The following is a 21,856-nucleotide window of genomic DNA, read 5'->3' as shown; positions in this document are numbered from 1 at the left end:
GCCCATTCAGTGGTCCCTTCAAAGTGAAATGGCTGAATTTAATTAATTTAAATAAATCTCAAATGATGGAAAGACTTAATCTACCTGTGTGTCTTACATCAGTAATAAAATCCAGTCTTAATTACATAGTTGACATTGACTTATAGAAGAAGGTGGAAGGGCAGAGGTTCAGTAGCATTTGTAGAAGTTTTAGTCATCTCTCTTACACAGAAAGTAGAGTAAAAGCTCCATAAATAAAATCCCTACACTGGATGACCTTATGATATTCAGACACGTTATTTCCATTAATCTCAAAAACCACTCACTTGCCAAGATATAAGATAATGGATAAACAAACCAGATTACTTCAGGTAATAAGTTTTGAATACTAATAGCTTTTCTTTTGCTATTTTTGTCCCATTAAATCAGTTTCTGATAAAAAACTGCAATGGAGGGGAATAAATTCCTGAACACTTTAAACAGGGAGAAGCTTGAAACAGGAGTTCTTAAGGCATAAATACATGCCACTGCCGCATCTGCCATCGCTCTATGCTTCAAGCTTATTAGTAAAGAAATAGCAGCACTTATATATATATATACTTATATTTTTGGTAGTATATTGACAAGACCTGAAAAATACCTGGAGAGCTTATGAGATAATGATCTAGGAAATAAAGAGCTAGAATGCAAACATGATGGTATTCTCTGCAAAACTACAACAAAGAGCAAGTGACATCTATAACACACGGAAGTAAAAAGCTGCACTATGATTGATTTCAGCTGAACCAGTCAATTTTTGTTATCAATTTTACAGATAATAATTCATTACTTAAATAGTACATCCAACTCGTGGAATCCTCATCTGACCAGATACAATCAACTTGCAAGTCATTCTGCAAAGCATTTATCCACATAGCAGGTTGAATACATGCAGAAAATATACACACTTGTGCAAAGGCAGTTCTGTCTGACTTGGAATATTCACTCAACTGCAGAGGAAATTTCAGTCACTTTGCTTCCAGGTCAGCAGCTTATGGCATGAAACCTGAGCTAATAAATCCTACTAGATCCAAAGAAGCTTTCCTGCTAGCTGCATTTTCTTCATGTTGCACTTCCTGAAGTCCAAGTACTAAGCAGTAAAGTGCAAAAGCTCTCAGGGTTAGACTGGGTTGAATATTGGCCCCGTAGCAGTAAAGAGCTTGATCACTGCTCAAGACAGTGAAGCCACCACCAGGTATCTGACTTGCATTCCTACCTCCCATCCAGCTCATTGGCTCGGGTGCTCTGCTCCTCTCTAATCCCTGCATGTTTCAGTACATTGGTAGGATGCTGCAACAAATCACTGTGAAAGAACAACTCCAGGAAACGTAAAAAGAGTCACAAACTTGGCTCAGAACCAACTGCATTTATTAATTCCAGCTTTGCACAAAATCTGCCAATTGACCTGGCTTCAGTCAGAGCAGTCACCTCAGGTGCCCACACTGTTGACTTTTTGCCATGATGCATCCTCCATATACTCCCAAACTGGAGAAATTACTTTGTTAAAACAGAGTAATCTCACAACTTCCAATACTTATTTATATTTATATATAAACATTGATTATTTTACAATGTGTTACCTACATGGCAACTTGTTATTTAAATACACATAAAATACACAATTATTCTGTACTTTAAAAATTACACATCCCAAAAATTGAGACAACCGTACAATGACTAAAAAGAAGAAATTCAGGAAAATGTTACTAATAAATTAAGACCATTCTATCACATACACTAAGAGCATAACAAACCTGCAGAAGTGAACAGTACAAAGTAAGAGCAAGCACTGAGTTTGTAAGTCAATAGTTTACACTTTTCTAAAAAATATAAAATAAAATCTACTTTCTAATAGCAATTGATGAATACATTGGACTATCACAGCATTTCCATCCTTTTATAATCTATGATTTTATTTAAATAAAATAATAGAGATTTAAGATGATGATTTACAAGATCAACTCATGCTATTTTAGTGAATTATGAAACATTTTCCTCAGAAACTGACTAAAATGACCAACATTATGCTTTGCATAGTTAAAAGAATTTTTCACTACTTGAGTTATAACTACCTTACTTGACAATACAGCTTGCCTTTTACATCCTGAAATGGAAGATCAATTAATTTTCATAATAGTTAGAACATTTTTCTATCCTGAATTCCACCTAATGCAAACATAGTTAGAAACATTACTATTACAAGCATTACTGAAACAGGTTCTCATTTGCTACATTTTGAATCACACTATTAGGATGTGCTAAAAAGGGATATGAATTGCAACCGAGGATAACAAAACAAAATTATCTGACTTTTTCTACCAGCCAAACCAGTATATTTTGTCTAATAGCGAAACTGTAGTGACAATGCACACACCCACCCCTTTTTTCAGCCAAACTCTTTATTTCCTCACATCACAAAAAAAAACCCCATTTAATAATGGGGACCTCATTACCAGAAACAATGCAAGACGAAGAATTTAAAAAGCAAAGTTAGCACAACAGATTTTACTTCTGTCTTTTGAAATAATGCTTAATATTTCCAATCTTTAAAAAGAATTGGGAAGAATAAATTGGGGGGGGGGGGGCATGTCTGTTTTTTTTAAATCTTATAAAAGAAATCATGGCTTTCCGCAAATTATTAAGCAGTTCTGTCAGATGTTTCCAGAATTTTAGTTCGAAGTGTTCGTATTTTTGTTTTCCAAGTAGTTCTAAATAGCCCAAATAGCTGATTTAAAAACAATCTTCTCTTTCAAATGCTTAAATTTGCTATAACATTCATAAATATTTTTCCCCACCATTTCTGACCCTTGAAGAAAGAAGAAGAATTACCCCTTCAGGATTATATTTTGCTAACACACCACTGCCATGGAATTCTTCTAAGACATCCTTAATTTTCTTGGTGGAATCTGGATGAAAAATAAAGAGAGAGAAAATGAAAATACAGAAAACTTATTTACATAATATGAACTGTAATTAAAGAAATAACAGCCAAACTGCTAATAGCTTTTCCGAATGCACATTAGTAATTTTCTCTAGCTGTATGAGAGCTGTGGGCACAAAGAAAATGAGAACATATCATACCTCCTCACCAAATACTCCAAAAATCTGCAAGTAAACACAAAATGCTCTTTGACTCAATCCTTAATAATTATGAAGTAGCATACTTCTGAAGGAGTTGTTTGCAAGGACTTATAGAATTATAGAATCACTAGGTTGGAAAGGACCCACAGGATCATCGAGTCCAACCATTCCCATCAATCACTAAACCATATCCCTCAGCACCTCGTCCACCCGTCCCTTAAACCCCTCCAGGGAAGGGGACTCAACCCCCTCCCTGGGCAGCCTCGGACAGGGACCAATGACCCTTTCCATTAAAAAAATTTTCCTAATGTCCAGCCTGACCCTCCCCTGGCGGAGCTTGAGGCCATTCCCTCTCGTCCTGTCCCCTGTCCCTTGGGAGAAGAGCCCAGCCCCCTCCTCTCCACAACCTCCTTTCAGGGAGTTGTAGAGAGCAATGAGGTCTCCCCTCAGCCTCCTCTTCTCCAGGCTAAACACCCCCAGCTCTCTCAGCCGCTCCTCATAAGGCCTGTTCTCCAGCCCCCTCACCAGCTTCGTTGCCCTTCTCTGGACTCGCTCTAGAGCCTCAACTTAAATTTTTACATTAATGAAACATAGTACTGTAATAGTTCTTAAAAGTTAAGGAAACTCAGGTCCTTAAATATGACTGTAAAAAAAGTACATTTAGTAAAATAATGTGACCTAGAAGGGGAAAATGTCGCAGCAAAGGATTTGAAAAATAGCTTTGTTACAGTTCATAGCAGCTATAAACAGGACATACCAGTAAAACTCAGTTTTAAGAGGTGCTGGAGGAGTTGTTGCCCTCCTCCCTCCACACACAGATGTAGAATGTAATATGAATGGCTTCTCCCAATGTTAGTAATTTCATGAAATTTTCTTAAACGAAAACACCCGAGGACTCTGTGTGGCCTCAGTAAAACAGTTAATTTTCATTAATCTCATGTATTTCAATGTTACTTTCAAATGTAACTAATCAAGTTTAGCTCGTCTCATGGGCGATCACAGCAAATATTTATTTGATAAAGTCACCTATATTTTTATTGCTGTGTCATTTGAAATACATTAAGTAATTACAACTTCATGTGAAAAAAGACAAAAGATATAAAAAGGAATAAATCACTATGTTAAGAAACACATTTTATTAAGAACTGTAATTATAAGCTGATAGGATTGATATTTACTGATTAGGACTAGCATACAAATGTATAACTGAAAGGTTTCTTTTCTACCTGGTCTCCATTTTTCAATACGTTTTTCAGTAGTCATATACATGATTATATAGAAAAATCATTGCATCTTATGACAATAAAGTCAATAATCATGAAAACAACAGTGTGAGATGAGCAGATGCATGACAGAGGTGACTGAACTTCATTCTAGAATGGGATTTTTCTGAACTTGAGAGGAAAGCAGTTAAAAACCCACCAAACAGAAAGACAGCAATGTCTACTCACACACCTTTTATTAGGCAAATGAAATAATAAATAAATCAATAAAATAGAAGTGGCTGACTTTCTAGTGGTTTTAGAAGCAATGACTATGCTTCCTTAATTTCATATTTTGCCAGATAAAGTGTATTCATCTTTAAGTTAGTATTATGACTATACAACTGCAATTAAAACCAAAAACCTGTGTTACATTACTTATTAATACTAAATATTTGCTTTTAATTTTGTCCATACTCTTCTTGTCAAGCATCGTTAAGTTAGAAAATATTCTCTATTCCAGTAAAAACACAACTATTGAACTTTTTAACGCACATGCTTAAAATCACATTGAAATAAGTTATTTACATCTACAGATGTAAATTCTGGTTTGGTTTGCCCAGCAAAATTCTTCAAGAGTCTTCCTCATTCTGGAAAGGAGCTGTATTTATTACAAGCACCATGTTGTACACTTTACAGTCCAGGCAGAACTATTTCTGAATATGAACACAGATCTTTTAAAACGCTTGAAATGACATATCGATATTTTAAAGCCGGCAAGACATAATCACAATTTGGCTGCAATGTCAGCATACCCTGAGTTAATTGTACTTCCACTTACATACACCATCAAGACTCTAGTATCTTTCTCCTCTATGGAAACATGCAGCCCTGTGATAAGTCTATTATAAAATGGCACAATACATCTAGAAAGATCTTAAAGGGCGTACTCTACTGATTTATTCCACGTAAAGGACCATTACAGGATAGCACCCAGTATGGACAGTTGCTATAAGTACAATACTGATTAAATCACTAATTTTTTTTTAAAGTAAAATTGTTGGTCAGAACATCTTTCAGCAATTTCTGGCAAATTCATCAAGAATTTCCTCACCAAAATCTGTTTCCACATGACAAATAAGTTCCCCATCTTTGATTAGGCATTTCCTTAAATCATCCCTGCCACAAATCCTGCCAACAATCAATAACCTTTGGAGTAAGAATTATTTACCTGGTCAATCCATAATATACAGATTAGGAGGAAAAAAAACACAACAAAAAACTAGGAAGAAGATAAATCAATCTACTTAAAACATCTTTTCTATCACCTATGTTTCAAATTACAAAGATATGCCCCTAAACTAAACATACTACATTTAGAAGAAAAAGGTAAATGTCTATTTACTGTAAGCTTAATACAAACATAACATAAACTTACTGAAGAGTTTTATGAACATGTAGCCCTAAAATACATGTATTATAGTAACATTAAGCTATCTAACCTAGTGGCAAAAAAAACCCCAGTAACATGACACTGACATTCATCAGCTTAATGATGCTACAGACAAAAGGCAACACAACAGCAATGAACTAACACCACTCCCAAATCCCAGGATTCAAATTTACATACCTTCCTAATCCACTCCCTTTTACTTCAGTACGCTCACACATGACAGGTTCATTGATTTAATTTAATATTGTTCAGTCAGGAAGATTAACAATGATACTCTCCAGAGCATCCAAGATCAAGATAATTTCAGCAAAGATAATCTGACAGAGCAAAAGCAAGCAGAAAAGTCACAAGAAGTAAAGAAGGATGAAGAGTTAATCACTAAAAATCATAAAAGGAACAAGAGAAGAATAAGAAAAGATGGGGAGAAAGATGGGAAAAGGTAGACGAGACTTCAAAAAATAGCAAGACAGAACAGAAATTTTTCTTTCTTCTGATCTTCTTTCAGCTTTCTCTTACTTATTCATAACTTGTTTCAAGTTGTAACAAACATATCTTAAGGAGAAAAAGCTCTCAGAAATGCTATATCACCTACAAAGACCTTAAAGAATCTAAAAGTAAGATCTCATAATTTTCCAGGTTTCCAGATATCTTAACTTTCAGATAATCTAAAAGGATGACTTCCTTTTCATAATAAGGATATTCCAGTAAATGCTCTCTAAATGAGGAAAAATAAAAACCTTATTTCAAGTTAATACTAGAACACTCAGAAATAGGAAATTATATTCACAAGCAGAACCTTAACTTTTCCCAAATTTTTGTATTCATCATTAACTTGCAGCTGAACATCCTAAATGTTCCATAAGTCTGATTATTATAAAGATTTTAATCTAGTAATATGTTACTAAGATAGTTTGATTTAAGCAAATGAAAGGAGCCCCATATGTTTTTGTTCATTTTCTTACAAGGGAAATTTTCTTAAAATGTAAATTTTTTAAACTTGGATAGGATCTCTGATTAAGCATACAAGAAAACTGTAGCCACATTTATGCTCAAGTTTCTAACAGAGCAACGACTTGGGTCTGTTCTAATGCTTTCCTAACATTGCGTGTGCTTAGTAAAATAAAGCTTATCCCAGACTGCACATTAAAAAAAATGACAGAGAATAAATGACTTACTAGCTTTCAATATGTATGAGATCATGGCTTCAAGATAAGTCATGTAATAAAAACGCAGTCTCCTGAAAGTAGTGACGCACAATCCTTTGCGTCACTAAGAAATATGCCAGACCCTTGTCAGAATATCTCAAGCTTAGTGTCACTCACAGAGAGCAAACCAGAGAATATATTCATATAAGTCACACTAAAATAAAGGATCTATGATTTACACCCCTTTTTTGTGTCATCTAACAAACACTAAATCTGAAAAAAAAAAACCAAAACACCCAAGATAAGAAATGGATATGAATATAAATAAAATTTGTAGACAGGAAGAGAACTTATTTTAGACAACAAAGTAAAGTCTAAAATATTCGAAGCTGCTATCAGAAATCAGATCACCCAAATCAAAATCATAAGTAAATACAGAAATCTCACTTTTATTATTATAGTTATATTTAAATGTTACATTTAATGTATGCAAGACGTTGGCTTCTGTCCCATCAAAACAAACTGATAAAATATTTAGTAGAAACTTCCTTCATTAAAAATGAAATCAAATGCTTTAGTATATAATAAATTCCAATAAACCTGATATTCCTGTTCTTTGACAATCAGATTTCGTTTTTCTTTTTCTTTCCTAAGAAAAACATTGAACTACTCAATTCTGTAAGCAGCCAAAAGGAACACCACAATGTTTTGTTTCAAAAGAATTTGTTGTTCTCTGTGCAACAAATAGCACTACTATGGAAAGATACTCTGATTAGCCTGAATCAGGCACTGGAGGAATTCTAGAGCTCCTGAAATAAACTGAAAATAGACTCCAGCTGTGCTGCTGCATCAGTTTACTGCTTATTTCTAGCTTAGGAATCTTTACACTACACTGTGAAGTACATCACAAGCATATTTCTTGGGAAATTCCCAAGCGTGAGAGCCTTTTATTCTTGTAAGAAGGTCCATGTCAGCATCCATGACGTGGGCGCACACACAGAGCCTGTTTTGGTCCTGCAGGGGTTCTCTCCCCATCAGTGTTGTAAGAACAACCTTAAGCAGAAGCTGAAAGCTGTTTATGCAGGGAGTGGAGAGGGCACTGCTGCAAGAGGATGGTGGAGAGATTAAGAGGGAAGAACCTGAATCCTGGCAGGGAAGGAGCAGAAATGGGGACACTCATCTGAAAGGGGTAGGGGGAGCAGTTGCTTACTGGTGCTGAGACTGTAAAGAAGGGGGAGGACAGCCTGCAGGCAGCCAGAGCTTCTCAAAACCCCAACAAAGCAACACAGCTGCCAGAGCCATGCATACAGAAAAAACATCATTTTCCTGCTGTCAGAACTCAAGTCATTCCCTGGAAACTTTAATCACAAATGCAACAATATATATCATATGGAGTTAATTGTAACTACATAAAAGCTGGGAAATCAGTATTAAGACTTCCCATTCAGCCTGCTGCACGTCCTGTGAAGGCATTAAGCACTTCACAAAGATCAAGAATTGACTTCTGTCCAAGTCTAAAGAGAACAGCTAGAGTTCAAGTCATTTAAAAGCTTGCATATGATTCAGAAGATAATTTCAATATGGAAAAATAAATACATCTTTTCATTAAGTGTTACTTCTTACCTTTCAGAAAACACAATGAATTAATTCTTCCACCCGAGAAATACTGTACACTTTTTTTTTATTCTCATTTTACCTTCTTCGCAGTTCAGTAGCTTCTCTCTGCATTCTAAGCCTCACATAAACCCTTGATCATTTTATACATACTACCTTGCCTCCCAATAAGCTTTCCTTCCTCTTTGTCTTTGTTTTAACCCAGATTTCTCCAATTGTCCTAATTGCTACTGCTTCTCTCAGCTGTCTCCCCTAACTACTTACTTTTACTTCCCATGGCTACATACTTGAAATCTTTTAATCAAAATAACTAGCTAATAAAAATCAGAGCTTATCTGCCTCCATGTTCACTCTCCTCAGGTTTGTACTTGATTTGAACCATTTTTTAAGACAAAGGACTAATATAATTTTAAAAATCTAAGATGTTCTGATTAGATGAGAAATAGAGAAAGCGTGAGAAAATGAAACGGGATGTGATTTTTCAGAAGAAATTCTGATAATTAATTAAATTCACAGAGAACAGTGATGCATACCCTATACAAATTAACACTGTTAAAACAAAATATAATTTTTGTAAGTCAGGAAGATTTAAGATTAATTTTCTCAGTCTTTTTAAAAACTCCAAAAGCAGACTGCTAAAAATGCTAAGAAGTTATAAAACCTATTTGAATTTCAAGAACTGCAAATAGAAACAAAGTAGAACATTCGATATTCCCCTAAAATGAATATTAAAATTACCAGTTCAACAGCATTACTGCATAAAATTTCAAAATGTATGTAAATGCCCATAAAAAAAAAGCAATTTGAAAAATCTTTGCTCTGATAGCAAGATCCAAAGTTATTTACCCACTTGGCAAGGGCTGGGAGTACCCACTTTTACAAAGCTCCATTGATTGCTGAACTTATTTTCATCTTTTTCCCAGAGAAAGAAAATTAGGTAGAATCCACTCCTTTAACAGAATAAGGCATTGAGACAGCACTTACGGAAGAGACTGAGCAGATAAACACAGGCATTTAGTAAAACAATGTAGAAATTAAATTCCCAGAGATGATTCACAATCTGTAAAAGCAGATAAACAATGCTTCTAAGCCAAAACTAGTTGAGAACTGTGGGCATATGTTTTTTTCTTATTATCACTCTTTATTTTTGAAAGATGTGCATGTGGTCTGTAAGAAAAGTGGCTTAAACCCATTAGAACGCTATTAGAGACAAGTTCAAAGTGATATATTATCAATCTGAATAAGAGGAGCACTTCTGAAAACTCACCTACTGTTATATAAGGGACTAATCACAATTAAAAACCCTAAGAGTCTGCCTTAATCACCAACTCAGAACACCACACATACTACTCTCTGGCACTCTAATTTCTGTAGCTTCCAGCAGCAAGTGAATACAACTTCTCCATCACTGGCAGGATGAACAGCAGAGCTGTAAGAACAGAGCTCTGGCGTATCCCTGGTTGTGACTACATCACACCTGAAGGGGAAAACCAGGACATGACAAATTCTTTCCATGAGGGACAAAACAACTTTCTGTACGCGTAACACATCAGGTGGGCATTCCTATCCAATAAAATAATATCACTCCTTACTTTAAATAACATCTTCCAGGATAAACAAAGAAGTACATATCAACTTGCAAGTTGCAAAATGCAAAAATGCAGCAATGTGATTAGTACCTCATTCCTTAACCACAGTTATTTAGAGCAGTTTATGCAGCTTTATTCACTGGAGGCAACACAACACTCAGCGAGGTCTGACCCAGTTTCAAGCCAAAGACTTTCTGTAGTTCAGAGACCATATTGTTAGTTACCAGTAAAATAAACGGAGATGGGATTATAACCCATTGTGCATAATTATGCAAAATTTGGTATTGCTTTTTATATCAAGACGGATCCTGAATAAAGATTAACATATTTGTGCCTGGAACCTTTACAAAACTTGTCAGCTGCATGCCTCCCAGGGACAGGATGCTAAGCCGTAGAGATGACTGGATTTGTTTGGAGCTTTTCATTTTCCCTTTGTTTGGAAGATTGGAGGGGAGGGAGCATTTTTATCCAAAGATGCTACACAGGTTTTGTGGCTAGATAACAGAACAGGTATAGGAAAAAAGAGGGGTGGGCAAATCCCTCAGGTTCTTATGAAGGCTGTTAATGGTTGGAAGACTATGAAATTTATGGAACATTTATTGAAGTTATTTTAAAAATTATGAGATGGGATAACTTTAAGCTCCAGTGCGTACACAGAGATATAAAGTATGTATCTTAAGAGTGGAATCTGTCTTGAAGAGCTTGCATTTTGAAGAGCAGTTTAGTAGTCCTCCTACACAGCCAGTCATTACATCTCCAGAACATTATTAGAAGGATGTGCTACTCCAGCACTTGCTTTTTGAAATCTAATCCACAAGAAAATCAGTATGTTTTAAGTTAAACACATAGTTATGCTCAAAAATACTTCAGAATGTGCTTTTGTACCATTTGGGACAATTTAATTATATTTTGTAATCTTTTTTTGAAGATCCCTTAAACTCCCAGAATGCTCTTAAAGCACTGATAAATTAATATTCTATCACAGTGCTATATACTGTTCGGAGATATCATGGTTCTCTTTGGAGGTATCACATGTTAGGCCACAGATTAATTAATAAGCTTGAGCCTGATGAGCAACGCAACAAGCAAAATATAAAAATATCATTCTATACTTAAAAAAAAACAGCAAGGGAATATGAAATGGGTCCTTTAACTTTTAGCTAATTCCTAATTATCTACCATCTTATATACCAGAATAATTCTGAATGAATAACCATTATTCTGTAGAATAAGACCACCTCCAAAGGGAATGCAAGTGATGTATTCCAAACTCCAGTTTGACTACTTATTTGGATTTCCTCAGCCAAAATTAATAAAATAAGTCATCAAGCTTTGGATTAAAAAATAATAGCACTTGTGCACAATTTTGCATATTTTAATAACAAATTATTTATAGATAAACTTCTACAGGGCTCTCCACAGAAGACAGAATAGACATCCTAGAATTATTTATATTATTGTTACAAGAGAAAATTTGAGTAGCAAGTACTTGAATTCTGTTCCTTCTGATGCAGGTCATTCCCCTTCATCTCATCACTTTTTTCATATTTTCTGCAAATATTTTTTTATGAACAATCACCCAAATGCCAAATAAGAATTTCTAAATATTAGCCTCTGGGTACTGAGCTCTGTTTTGGCTCCTGTCTGCTGTTCTAACTCTTTCAAAGAATACTTTGCTTTTGTCCTAATCATCTCCTTCCAAGATCTTATCTTCTCTCAGTTTCCTTAGGTCACTCAAGGCATTACTTCTGAGTTGTAAAAATAGCACAGATCCACGAATTTTGGTCTACTAAAAGTTGGTGGACTACAACTTTATCTGAAGCCATTTGTTTTGCTTTGTTGTCCCATGGCTTAATTTTCAACTATTTTTACAATTTTTCCTCTTCAGGACTTTCATCTTTTTCATCCTAAGAACTCTGAATCTCCTATATTCATACTGCTAAGATGGTACAGTTACCACCTATTTCTAACCCTAGTTCAAAACCAGAGCAATGTATTTATCTTGGCACTCATTCTTTTTCCTTGTATCTCTTCAATCTGCTTTCATCATCTCTAGTATCATTTCAATAATTTTTCCGACTCCTAGAGCCTACCTAGTACTGAAGTGCCTCTGTTCCATAAAGCACTCAGACACACACTTAGTATATAAATCCTCTTCTCATCCTCCTCTCATAACTGTCAGAAATTGTCATTGTTTATTTCCATTCATTTCAACCGCTACAATATTATAGGCTCTTATGCTATGTGTATAGCCTATGATTTCTTCCAAAGCAGTGAAGTCAGTAACAACTGCCAGGGTCTTTAATTAATCTATTCTGATGCTGGTAAGGATGCTAGACTCAGTCCCATCTCTGTACCAAATTTCAAACATAATGTATTAAAAGTAGAAATGGCCCTCTACTAAAAAAAAAAAACGAACAATCCAACAAACAAAACCAAAACCAACAACAAACGCACAAAAGTTAATAAAGCATTTTAAAGCTATTCGTATGCCTGCATGTATAAGAACATCTATTATCAGGCCAGTTAATCCTGGAAAATACATTCTTCAAAATAAATTCTTTATTAATAACTATCATTACAACTACGATTGAGTGCCTCAATAATGCAAATTATTTATAACCTTTTATGTTGACAATAAAATCAAGAATTTATGTTTGCAGAAAGCATGTAAGAAAGTATTATATTGAAATTTAATCACAAGTTCTTTCATCAATATTCCATACTGGTTTTAATAAAATTATAAATTATAAGCCACAAAAAATCTGACAGTTCTAAAACTAAATTTAGTAATCAGTACTATCCTCAAAAAGCCACTATATTTTGCAATGCAGTCAACAAAACTATGCAGCAACACTCCATAACACACTAAAAATCATCCAAAGCCACATAGAAAGCAATATATTTTTAGTCCTTGAAAAAACAATGAAAACATACATAATTATAAGCACATTTGAAATTTTTGCTTCTTTTAATTGGCAGAAAACAGCAGAGAGGAATGTAAATTATGGCCCTTCAAACTCTGCAAATGGCATAGGGAGAGATGTTCCGACACCACCAGGCAGCCCTAAGCCCATGCTTTTTCAAACAGAGCCCTCCAATTCTTAAATTGAACTACCAAAAGCAACATATCTCCTGTTCTCAAAAGCAAAAAGGAAATTAGTTTTGACTCTCTTTTCTTCAGAAATGCAAGAGAGGCAGAAAGTGTAAGCAGTAATGCTAAAAGCAACATATATTTTTTTCAGTGGATGAGTGGAATGAGCAGTTTTTCCCTCCACTTTTCAGGTATATGAAGCTTTGCTGGGCTGAAGGGACCTGCCACAAGCTACTGTCTTTTTCATTTTGAATCCCGTAAAAGCAAAGAGGGATCCATCCTTTCTCTCAGAGCTATTTTTTTCATTTTGTTTGATGAGTCATGGACTGTCATTATTTGAATTACACATTCAAGCTCTCCTATAGAAACACAAGGACTAAAAATACACGCTCTCAATGCGAGCTGAGATTCTGCCACAGTCACATGGCTCCCCAATTAGTACAATCTCCCTTCGTTTTGTTTCTTCAGGGCTTGGTGAACTGTAATTCTCTGTTTGTGACATAAGGCTTATTTCCAGAGCAACCAATTGAATTATCCCCCACATCTTTAAAACAGGGAATAAGCAGTAGGAACACATGAACTCTTAAGAAACAAAAGCTTCTCACTGTTTACATGCAAATGCCCATAGAAACAACCAAACAATAAAGGAAAAGAAATATGTAAGATACACAGAAACACAGGAAATGTAACAAAGGCATAATCAATGTTTATACATTTTACAGTGTATAAACACACACTCAGTAATTTCATGAACATATGTCAGATTTGTAATAACCACAATATGTGTTCAACAGCAGTAAAAGCTGATGCTGCAACATCAGTTGTGAATGACTGGCAGTATATATCTGTGCAGCCTCAGTTCTAGAAAGGAATCGTTATTTTGACAGAGGAATCAGAAACCAAGGTGAAATTACATTGTTGCTGTTCAGGATTCTAAGACAGGAGGTATCATCGCCAGCCATTGCACACCATGGATCCCACAACCGCAGAAACTCAAGAATTAGATTCTGTTTTGAACTTTGTAGGGACTCTTCAGGTTTGCTCCTTGCAAGGACATCCTTGAAAATGGAAATGCATAGTCACTGAGATTTCTCCTGAAGACTTAACCATAATTCCTTTCTATTGCAACAGAAGCCCAGCATTCAGAAGCCTGAATATATCATTCAAGAACCATGGACCTATCTGTATGTCTTAGTGTAACACAAGCCTTGTTGCTATTGGCACTGCTAGAATTGTGACTAACTTAAATCTTTCCCAGGTACCTGAACAGCCACTATGCCCTCAGTGGAAACACTGGAAACTTATTAGCCTAATGAACAAAATAATATGATTATCCTAAAAATGAAGGTCAAATACTATCCAGTCTCAGCACAATCAATTCAATAGCTGGTTTGTATTGTGTTTCACTGCTCAGGGGGATTAAGTATACATTGCAATATTCTCCAGGTGTTGCAATCTACTCCTCTCCCTCATTCTCCTGGATGAAGCAGATGTGCAAGATGGTTGCAGATAAATTACCATCTTCTAGTGAGGCCACCAAGTGCTCTTGGTGACAGGACAGTGTCCTACTCATCACGCAGCAAGCAAGGCCGGTGCCTCTCTGTGCTCAAATGATGGGTTTGTAATAACAGCATTTTCTCCAGATTCTGGGATCAATGCAACTTGGTGGTATCTAATAAGCTGCGGTTTTGGTTTGGGTTTGTTTTTCCTTCTCTTATTCCTGTAGCATCTCTTTCATACAAGCTCTAAATAGGCACAAAACATTGCTACTTTCAGCTGCTTTCCTGAAACGGACAAATAAAGCATGTTAGTGCTACAACTACTGAGACTATTTGCTAAAAAGAGCTGGTTTTAGCAATCTGTGTTCTTTGATGAGGCCCTTTCCCTCCTTATCATTAGCACAATTCCACATGGTGCGAGAGCCTGGGACCCCTTGAAGGACTACGCGGTGACCTATAGCCACTTTCCCCACAGGTTATCATTTCTACACATTTTAAAAGAAAATCTTTCCATCTGTGATGGCCAGAGAGTCAAACCCATCCCAGAGTCTCTGGCAACTTAATTCAGGACCAAAACTTGTGCTGACCTTCCTTATTCTCTTCAGAGATCTTTTTCACAAGCTCTGCCTTCCTGCTTCACTAAAAAATTCTTGCACTATCTAGTTCTTGCTATTGATGTTACATCAAAAGATAACTGCTGATGCTGTTACTGTTCTCACAGTCATTTCAGGAGCATTCCAACATCTATTTCTAACTTCAGGCTGTGCAGTCTGCCCAAGTTCTCCTTCACCAGCCTGGGAAAAAGTCACTGCCAAAAGTTTTGCAAGAAGTCTTTTTCAGGCTCTTTCCTCAGGGCACATTTTGTTGACAAATTCAAAAGGACAACACAAAACCAAGATATTTCCCGGGAGTGCACATGCTGCCAGAGCTCAGAAGCCTTTCTGCTGCCTCTTTTCGCCTACTAAGGGAAGGACAGACCTTCCCTCTTTCTTTTAAGATCTAGCTGAATCATGAAACATTCCTGCTTTAATCATTTCCAATTTTTTCAGCATTTTCTCTTTTGATTTTGGAGCAGGATCCTCTAACATATAATTAATCCTTAACATATAATTTGGACTATAACAGCCATAAAACTTCATTTACTTAAAAGGAGATAGAAAATTCATTTAATAAAACAGATATAACCCCCCGCCAAAACTAATGAAACTTCCCATACAAATAATAATTACAATGAAGCTATTTGTATTGTTTCTCTCTAATGTCCTCTGAATACAGGGCGCTGTTAGTAGTACAGAACCTTATATATACCTAGTAGTATACAGTTGGAAGAAATAGCCTCTGGACTGAAAAATCCGGTATGAACATTACCCTGTGAACTTTAAGTAACACTTTGATGCAGAACTCTCCCTGCATCTTTTCGCCTTTCTTTCCCACAGTCAGTATTAATCATGAACTATAAAGGAGAAAAAAAAATTGAATTCTCATCTCTCAAGTGCACGTATTTCCCTAGAATCTTCAGGATTTTGTGTGGGCTTCATTACTGTTGTTGCTGTTATTGTTACTATTATAAAATGAGCACAGCAGTTTTCTCAGTTCTCTTTCTTCTCATATGTTCGTCTGAGGCATTTTAAAACCAGGCAAAGATCTAATGCAACATATTTCTCCTATTCTCTCTTCTGAACAAGAGAAGAGACAAGACTTTTAATTTTACCAGCAAAGAGGACACAGAAGAACTGTCTTTGGAAATAATTATTCTTTAAAAAACCACACATATGCACATTAACTGCAAAGAGCCAAGTATTAGGTAACATGCTCTTTGAATTCTAGAAACACACTTTTCTTCTTTTTAGAGTAATATTTTAACTGTTGCAAAGAAAAAAATCATCTGAATGCAAAGAAAAGCAGAAATTGTAATACACTGCGCTCAAAGCCTCCTACTGGTTAGTTCAAGGCACCTCAGCACAACTCCTCTTTGAGCTCACCTGTTAAAGGTGTATTTTGAATCAATGATAGCAGATACAATTATCAAGACTTAGTATTTCAGCACAGGAATACTTTATAGAGGTGTAAGTGTGGAAGTCTAATTCTACCTACTGAGCTCAGGTCAGTCAATACACTCCTCTCTAACAGTGTAAGAATGTCTTCACTTTCCTTTAATTAATTTTTTACCATTCATTATTATTACTTTTTATTTGCACACCAAAATGTGTGTGCACCAATATACATTTCAGAAAATAATCTTTTTATAGGTCTTTGTGTTTGAAGTGCTGTACTACTTTCCTACAACCGCATCATGTCTTACTATCAAATATCTGCATAAATTGACTCAGAATCAGAAATAACTCAATTGTATAATGAACTTTAAAAAAAACATTTCTGTTTATATTTCAGCTTGTTGTACAAAGTAATTCTTATACCAGTGACCTCACTGAGCAGATGTGACTATCAGACACTAAGCGTATAATCCAAAAATCACAAAGTAGACAAGTTTCTGGAAGACTATACTCATTGTTCCAATACTCACTCTAGGCTTCATTCAAACTAAAAAAAAGGGATTATAAATACTGTGGTTTGTAAATTCAATAAATTGTATCAGTTAACAATGTCCATAGTTAATGCTATAATCCAGGGAGGATTGATGAAGCAAAGTCTATAGACCAAACTAAATGAAAGCAGAGCAAACAACACTCCTGTATCACAGTAGGCGAGCGGCAAAGAAGTCACTTAGCTATAAATTCTCTACTGTATTCCAGAATACTTCAACAAAGCATGCTCTTTAACACAAGACAAGGCTGGTGGCTCATCACCAGCATTCGCTGGTGGGTAACTGCCACAAAGGCAAACCTCCCTACAGCGTTACCTCCTGACACTCATATCATCTCTCCTTCCTGCAGGAGACCCACTAGCACCTCAAGTGACACGCTGGAGAGAAATGTGCCATGCTCTTTTATTTTTTTTAAAAAAAAAAACTTCATCAAGCCAGTCAAAGTCCACTAGAAAACTGGGGATTTTTAGTTCACTATCTTGCTATGTTCAACAAAGACAACAAAATATCAAAGTAATTATATACTCAAACTTCAGAGTATCCATATAATTTAACTACTGCATGGTAATGAGTAAAGGCATCTACTGTCACACCATTTAGCACCACTTTATGTTAGACAAAAATATATCAAATTCAAAAATGTTGGTTCCAATTACTTTTGAATTGCATTTTAAAGTCTTAAGTCACACATTTAAAGATATTGCTATTCAGTCATTTATCAAAATTAAATTGGACAACTCAAAAATACCAAATAAGGCCCATATCTGGGTTTTATTCTCTTGGCATTACATATCAAAGTTTATACAACGCTACAGATTTTTTCCTAATTGCCTCAAAAATTGAACTACTTATACAAAGAAGTGTCACATTTCACACCTTTTAACAACTAAAATCGTATTCCAGACAAGCACACAAAGTCTGAAAGGCACCATGTCTTTCTTTTCTATACACACAGGAGCCTGAACGCAAACAAATCTAACCAATTTCACCAAATACTTTATCCTGATACAAAAAGTTCTGTTAAAGCCATAACTCTAAACTATGGCATATGCTGGAGAAAGAAAGGAAAGCAGAAAAAAAAGGAATACATTGAATGACTTTTTCTCCTACGAGAAATGTGACAAATATTTCGGCAAATGTTCCATGGAAGACTTAAGTTGTAAGAATGGGTAGTTAAAAAAAAAGTAACTATTTTGTCTCTCCATATTAGGAGCCTTCAATTTCTGTTATAGAACAAATTAATGAATAACCATTTTAAAAAAAATCTTCCCAAGAGGAAATAAATATTTTTAGAAATATTTTTTCTTTAAAACTGCTATACTATGTTTACTATCCATTTGGTGATGTAATTTAAAAGAAACAAGCTTAGTCCTATTAAACACAATTTTCTTTGTAATGGCCTCTGAAAGCCACAGAACATCTATATAAAGTTTGTATGTGTTCTTTTTAAGCTCTGTGTAATTGCATCATTTCCCTTTATTTAATGTTTTTCTTAATGTTACACACAAATGAAAGAACTACTTAAAAGCATGGAAAAAGCATAATTTCATTTTTCAGACTCAGACCAAATCCTCCTCTTAAGGAGAGGATCATAACTGATTAAATACTGGACCACTATCAATGTTCTATATTCCACTATTTAAATCAAAACAAAATAGCTCCTTGCTTGGTAACACCATTAAGATCTAAACCAAAGTATACAGCAAATTTCCTTCATCTCAATTGCTTATCCTTTGAGACAAGAAGGGGGCATAGGGAGGAAACATGTTTTATTAATAAACTATAAAGCAATTATAGAAATCAGTGAGACTTGAACAAATCTGCTCCAGAATGCATTGTGTAAATATTTCTATGTGACCTTTTTTTTCTTCTCTGACATTGCAAAGAAGAATAAGGTATGAAAACATAATTAATCTCAATCACACTCCAGTGGAATGTACTATTAAAAGAACTTGAATAATTACTTTATGATTATTCTGTTAGATGACTACACCGAAATACAATTAAGTATATGCTGTGATGTCATAGGCATAAAAAACCCCAATCACCAGTCTTCATTTTACCTTATATGCTAATATTTCCCTTAGCAACACAACAACAACATTCATAGATCATACAAGACTTTCTCCAATATTAAAAATATAAATTTACATTACTTATGATACAGGAAAACTTCCCAAACATTCTTGAACTTTTCCAGTTCAGTTTGTATCAATCTTTATAAATGCCTTCCTGAATTTAACTTCTCATGTTCAGTATCTGTCCTCTAAGCATGTAATTGAGCCAGTTAAGTTGCTCAGGCAACCTGAAGGAAATTTTCCCTGAGTAATAACTAAAGAGTTGGATCTTCAGCTTAAAGAGGTTTTTTTTTTCCCTGCTCTTTCACAGGACAACAACTCCTTCACATTGTTTATAGTATTAATATTGAGCACCTAGATTTGTTTCTCCTGGAATCTCCATGTTTCCCCCATGACTAAAGAAGTTGTCCTTTTAATTACTAACTCCAGTCTAATGGCTCACAAATTGTTACAGTAATTTAAGAAGGCAAAGCCATAAAAAAAGACACTCTCCAAAAACCCATAGTCATATAACCCATCGTCAGTCTACATGGCACCATACTGGATAATAATTGTCCACTTCAAAAAAAAAAAGTTAGAACCTCACTGATTACCCTACGTACACACAAAGAACAAATCTTTTGGATTAAAAAACAGAAAAATGTAATTTAAACTCTTGACATCGAATAATATCAATAATATAGTAATGTTATACTCCACATTACAGTTCAAAATATTTTTAATAATGTATAAAATCATATATTTCAGGCAATACTTACATTCTGCGTATTTCTGAAGCTGAGAGAACTCTCCCGGACTAAGGTTAACCCACTTCTCCTGGCTCGTCATACTGGCCGTATGGGTCTTTGTTAAATATCAGAAAAACATTTCCTTTGATCCAGGTGATACGAACTCCATAAATGTTCGTAGCTTCAGTTCACAGTGCTTGGAGACTAGAGAGGTGGCATCGCTCAATGTGGATGAAGTTTTTGATGCTATGAACTGCTTCCAGAATGTTGGTTCAGTGGTGAGTTACAGCACTGTTCAAAGAAGAAGAAGCATAAATACCAGTTTTATTATTGAAATAATTGTAAGTGACAAATATTTTCTTATATAGAGTTTTGCTCAAAAATCTCTCCATACAATATCTGTCCATAAATAGTTTTATATGTATTTCCAAATTTTAGTTTTATAATTCTAAATGCTTATGTACAACACTGATAATCAAAATTATAGATTGTTTAGGACCACACTGCATCTGGACACCTTGTCTGGAGATGTTTCTGTTTTAGTAACAACCACTGCAATAGTAGATACCATCTATCAGTACACTCAGTTCCCTGTGATTTTAAAATGAGATTCAGGTAACTGGGTTTGTATCCAATTATGTTGTTGTATATGCTGTAAGGCCGTGTCAGAAATATTCTGCAGCACCTAACTCCCCATGTCAAACATGAAATGGATTCTGCAGTTTGGTGAAAAAAAACGTGAGAGCTATATAAATATTAAGTATTCTAACAAAATTGTAGGAGGTTGATTTCTAGAATGTCACAGCATTGCTGAAGTCACTATGGAAAATCAAATATAACTGTTAGCACCACTGCAAATCAGTTCAGGGAAAAAAAAAAAAGATCAAATCGTGAGTGCCATCTCGTTTCTATTTTATGCTGGTTTTACCTCCATAGGACAGACCTTAGAAAAGAAACACATAATTCCTTGCACAACAGGTAGGATACTTTTCATCAAATTTTTGCCATCTGAACATCAGGTACGTCACCCGAGACTGTCATCCAAGGCTCCCTCTTTAATCAGCAGAGAGAGACAGGTGGCCCAGACAGCAATTAATCCCTCCAGCTTCAACATAATCTTAAAACGTGATGAATTGCCTTCCTACAGTATTTATCTTTCACTATTGATTACAGAGGTTGCCTAGATGACAAGTTTAGACTAGAAAGTTAATTTTAGACCATAAGTGGAATCTCTTCATATGCTTAGCAATGTGTCATTTACAAGGGTCAGATTACAAAAAGAGCAAAGGAAAAATTCAGACCACATGAGACTGACACAGTAATGGAACGAGAGATAAGGAGAAAGATAATGGCAGATGGGAGAGGAGAGAAAAAGGAGCAAAATGCCATAAAGGAGGGGAAAATAAAAGAAAGAGTATCAGTCCTGGACAAAGAAATTCAGACAGAAAGAAACTCAGGCAGAAAGACATCCTAGTCTCAGAGGAAGCTTTAACTGCTCTCAGGCCCTTCTCAGCGAATCATCTGAATATATGTACCTAATATTATAAGCACATAAGGCTATTCAAATACAATAACAGACTACTTGGCAGCGACCTTCTCTTCAAAAATTGAACCAGAAGAGATTCCTATGATCTTCATCTCCTCAAGTCAGAATAAAACATAAGTTAGAAGAGGCATGGTGGTGTTGGGCTGATGGTTGGACTTGTTAGAGGTCTTTTCCATCCATAATGAGTCTATGAGGCAAGATCTAGAAATACTGATGGAACAAATAATAAAAACTAATAGAAGCATGGACACTGGGTTGGAAAAA

The 21,856-nt window shown here is 35.3% G+C and overlaps 1 protein-coding gene across 8 annotated transcripts in view; it reads right to left on the bottom strand.

Annotated features, from left to right (window-relative positions):
• DGKB (diacylglycerol kinase beta) overlaps window positions 1–21,856 on the bottom strand; it is a 408,380-nt gene that overhangs the window by 262,343 nt on the left and 124,181 nt on the right. For all 8 annotated transcript variants that reach the window (XM_069860357.1, XM_069860356.1, XM_069860359.1 and 5 more), the window contains exons 2-3: window positions 20,077–20,337; window positions 2,848–2,924 (exon numbers count right to left, since the gene is read on the bottom strand). In XM_069860357.1, coding sequence (XP_069716458.1) covers window positions 2,848–2,924; window positions 20,077–20,146 — 147 coding nt within the window. In that variant the 5' untranslated portion in view covers window positions 20,147–20,337. The remainder of the gene's footprint in view (window positions 1–2,847; window positions 2,925–20,076; window positions 20,338–21,856) is intronic.

Source organism: Phaenicophaeus curvirostris, chromosome 6 (genome assembly GCF_032191515.1).
Source record: "Phaenicophaeus curvirostris isolate KB17595 chromosome 6, BPBGC_Pcur_1.0, whole genome shotgun sequence".
Taxonomy (NCBI): Eukaryota; Metazoa; Chordata; class Aves; order Cuculiformes; family Cuculidae; genus Phaenicophaeus; species Phaenicophaeus curvirostris.
The sequence above is the reverse complement of the archived record's forward strand: the minus strand, read 5'-3'. Positions and strand labels throughout refer to the sequence as shown.